At 38.1% G+C, this 3,278-nt stretch overlaps 1 protein-coding gene across 1 annotated transcript; it reads right to left on the reverse strand.

The window, feature by feature from the left end:
• LOC105156852 (outer envelope pore protein 16-2, chloroplastic-like) lies at nt 367–2,816 on the reverse strand. Its single transcript, XM_011073091.2, has 7 exons — nt 2,544–2,816; nt 2,162–2,213; nt 1,942–2,022; nt 1,393–1,424; nt 1,062–1,095; nt 885–952; nt 367–776 (listed from the first exon to the last, which is right to left on the reverse strand). Exons 1-7 carry the CDS (start codon nt 2,676–2,678, stop codon nt 633–635), a joined length of 546 nt encoding a protein of 181 aa, XP_011071393.1. The 5' UTR covers nt 2,679–2,816; the 3' UTR covers nt 367–632.

The following is a 3,278-nucleotide window of genomic DNA, read 5'->3' on the forward strand; positions in this document are numbered from 1 at the left end:
TCAAAATAAAACTTGATGCTTTAACCCTATATACTGATCATTCCATCGCAATTCGACCCTATATACGTGAATATTCAATATAGTATCTATGGTAAAAATTTAATAAAATATATCGTAATTATAGACACCCTTTCTTTTTTAAAAAAAAAACTTATAAATTCACCATCTACCAAATATATCTGATCAATTTAAACCCCCTCTGCCAAATATCACGAAAAGTTTCTTTTAAATAATCATTAGTTTTAAATTATTCGACCAAATTACTCATCGAATTAAAATTTTCCCCTTTGAAAAGGCCACAAAGAAGTCCAAAAGGGTTTCGATAAGCTTCAAGTTTAAGAAAACTACCAAACATATAGTCGTAGATTGGCTAAAAGACTGAATTTCCTATTTCAAATTTTATTCCAGCTCCAGTGGATTTTAACATATATAAGTCCCATATACAAAAATTTTCCCAACTAAGCTCCACTAATTTCATTATTGACAATCCAAAATACAAGGAAAAGCTTTACGTCCGAATCTCTGCTCAACCTCAGCTGCCACAGAAACCTGCAGCTTCTACTTCATGAAAATGTTCACTAAAACAGAAAAATGGAAAACCAAAGGGAACGCATCGAGGCGGAGTTGCACGACTAGAATATGCCCGTAAGAAGATTAGCTGCAGTGGATATGGCAGCACCCGTTATGGCGCATTGCACCACCTGTTCGTGTGAGTGGTCGTCCGTGGTCAGTGCCAAAGCTGCTCCAGTTATTGCCCCAGCCAGGGCACTGTTTTTCTGAACCAGAAAAGAATGGATTGGGTCAGAATTTGTAATATACTCAATAAGCCAACAGCAGGTAAAAATATAGACAGCGTCACATATGATGCAAGTATGTATAGTTACCCAGTCATGAACTCCTCTAGCTTCTTTCAACCCATAAGTAAGACCTGAGTACACCCCAGCTGCCAGACCTGCACCCAACGGTACGCAGAAGATCGAAATGAATGATTGTTTCAGTACTGCCATTCCATGACAGGGGACTAACGAAGAGCAAAAGAAGTGGAGTCGTCACAGTCTTACCCCACTGCATAGATTCTTTCCCAGTGCTCTTAACCTACAAGCAGGCATTCACGCATTACAACTACATAATTATAGGAAAGTAAAAATGATATCCTACTTTGATTTGATTGTAGCACTTAGTTCTCATTATTCTCTTGTGTGTGTGGATCGCATGCGATCATATTGAGGCATCTAATGTTGATATCTCCGTACTACATTATAAATGAAACTAGCTTAACATGATTGAGATCATGCATGAGGGAAAAGTTACTACACTGAAGTTGATGTTAAATAAGAGCTGCTAAGACATTATTCTGCATAACTAACCATCGGGAATGTTATTGCGACTTACCAGTGCCTCAACCGACTTTTGGCTATTTTCTCCTGCAATAGTCAACAGATATGAGGCAATGTCATAAAACTATAACCTTGTCAAACAGAGATAAAACTAGAAACTATAAGAACAACAGCAAAATGGTTTCAAAAAGCTATATAAGGCTCCATGCTATATACACAACATATTACTGCCCGCCGAGCATACAGTATCCCGGACATTTAGCATTGACTAGTATCTTAGAACCAACTTTCTGGCAATGAACACAACAGTCGAAACGTGGAAGAACAACCATGTTCAAGAAGCCATTGCACATGTGAGTTTTACTTCAACCAACTTATGATGATAACAGCCACAAGATTCAATTTTCAGAGTTTGACACTTTTTAAGTGCTCAAGCTGCAGGACTATATGGCGAATGCTCACTCTAATTATTGAAAATTGAAGACAAACTGAGCAGCATTACAACAGTAGGATCGTCGATAGTTATATTCACCCCCGTACAGAACTATACACTCAATCACATGCACATCGAAAGCTGAATGAATGCATTGCTTAACGCTCGTACCTCTGAGGTCCGGGATGCGATGGTGCTTCTTGGAGCCACCAACCTCAGGAAGAATGCTGCCACCAACATCTCCACCGGCGCCTGATCAAACAAATCAAGTACTTAAATTTTCCCCATAAACCATACAAATGCAAACTAAAAAATTAATTGGAGGTCGAATCTTGAAAGAAATGAAACAATGACAAATAGAACAGCAGAAAAGTTTCAAACGACAACCCACTTTCCACAGCCGTGAAATAAGCATGGCGTGATACAGCTTGAACCGCCCCAATCTGCCACGGAAAAGGACACCATTTAATCAAAACACGTATATAACTGCGAAGTTGAGAACCACCTCAACGTTGTCGACAATTTTACAATGTTACACATGATCATAATTCCCACTTCGCACTGTCAATTGTCAACCACATCAGAACTCAACTGCACCACGTTTATGGAAATTCATCGAACACGTTGTGCATAAATCTTACACACAACAACACCTCATAGTGAATCGCTAAATCATTGTGGGCATATTGCAAATGAAATGGATATGAAACAATGATGAGGTCGGGATGAATAAACGCAGAAATGAGATTAAACAGAAAGCAAGAATTAATTACTCCAGCAGCTTTAATGAAGCTTTCAGCAACGCGGTTAAGAAGAGGGTGGCCAAGATCAAAGAAACCACCGCTGTCAAAGCTCCTCAGCTCATCAATCAGTGATCGCGTCTCAAGATTACTCCCACTCATTCTCATTCGATTTCCTTTTTCCTTTCTAAAAGAAACTCTTTTTCTTCACAGAGCGCTCCAGAACAAAACCCAAAATCTCCCAATCAAAGAACTGATTTAGTAGGAGATGAGCGAATTATCTAACAGAATGACCATCTCAGAGGGCGTGTGAGAAGTAGTGAATTTCGCAAAGAGAAGGCCAAACTCGGTGGGTTTTCGACACGTGTCCCACGTCTGTACACGCGTCAGCTGGGTAGGACCTGAAATAGCGAAGTTCATGGCGGTCTTTCTCATTGACAGGTAGCTAACGTGGCATCTTTCTCAACGTGACGTGTCATTTTATTTGTTGGGACTGAAGGGTCCATTTTCATTTTGCACCCTTTAAATACGTATATTTGTGATATTGCCCATTTAGATCGTGGAATGTTGTTGGCATGTTGCTGTAAATTAAAATTGGCTCCTTCTATATTTTCATAATTATAAATATTTTTCATTTAAATAGTTAAGTAAAAATTATCACGAATGAGTATTTATTAAATAAATTTTAATTTCAAAATATACTTCAAATTTTTCAAGAAATAATAAAATATTTAAAATTATGACAAATTTTAAGATAAATTATTGTCA

Source organism: Sesamum indicum, linkage group LG3 (genome assembly GCF_000512975.1).
Source record: "Sesamum indicum cultivar Zhongzhi No. 13 linkage group LG3, S_indicum_v1.0, whole genome shotgun sequence".
Lineage (NCBI taxonomy): Eukaryota > Viridiplantae > Streptophyta > Magnoliopsida > Lamiales > Pedaliaceae > Sesamum > Sesamum indicum.

Bases quoted from the DNA above. Each gene is read 5' to 3' on its own strand.
- LOC105156852 (XM_011073091.2), bottom strand. From the start codon at position 2,678: ATGAGAATGAGTGGGAGTAATCTTGAGACGCGATCACTGATTGATGAG. The intron at 2,214-2,543 runs GTAATTAATTCT...TTTCCGTGGCAG, and splicing joins GCTTCATTAAAGCTGCTGGA to ATTGGGGCGGTTCAAGCTGT. The intron at 777-884 runs GTAACTATACAT...TTTCTGGTTCAG, and splicing joins CTAGAGGAGTTCATGACTGG to AAAAACAGTGCCCTGGCTGG.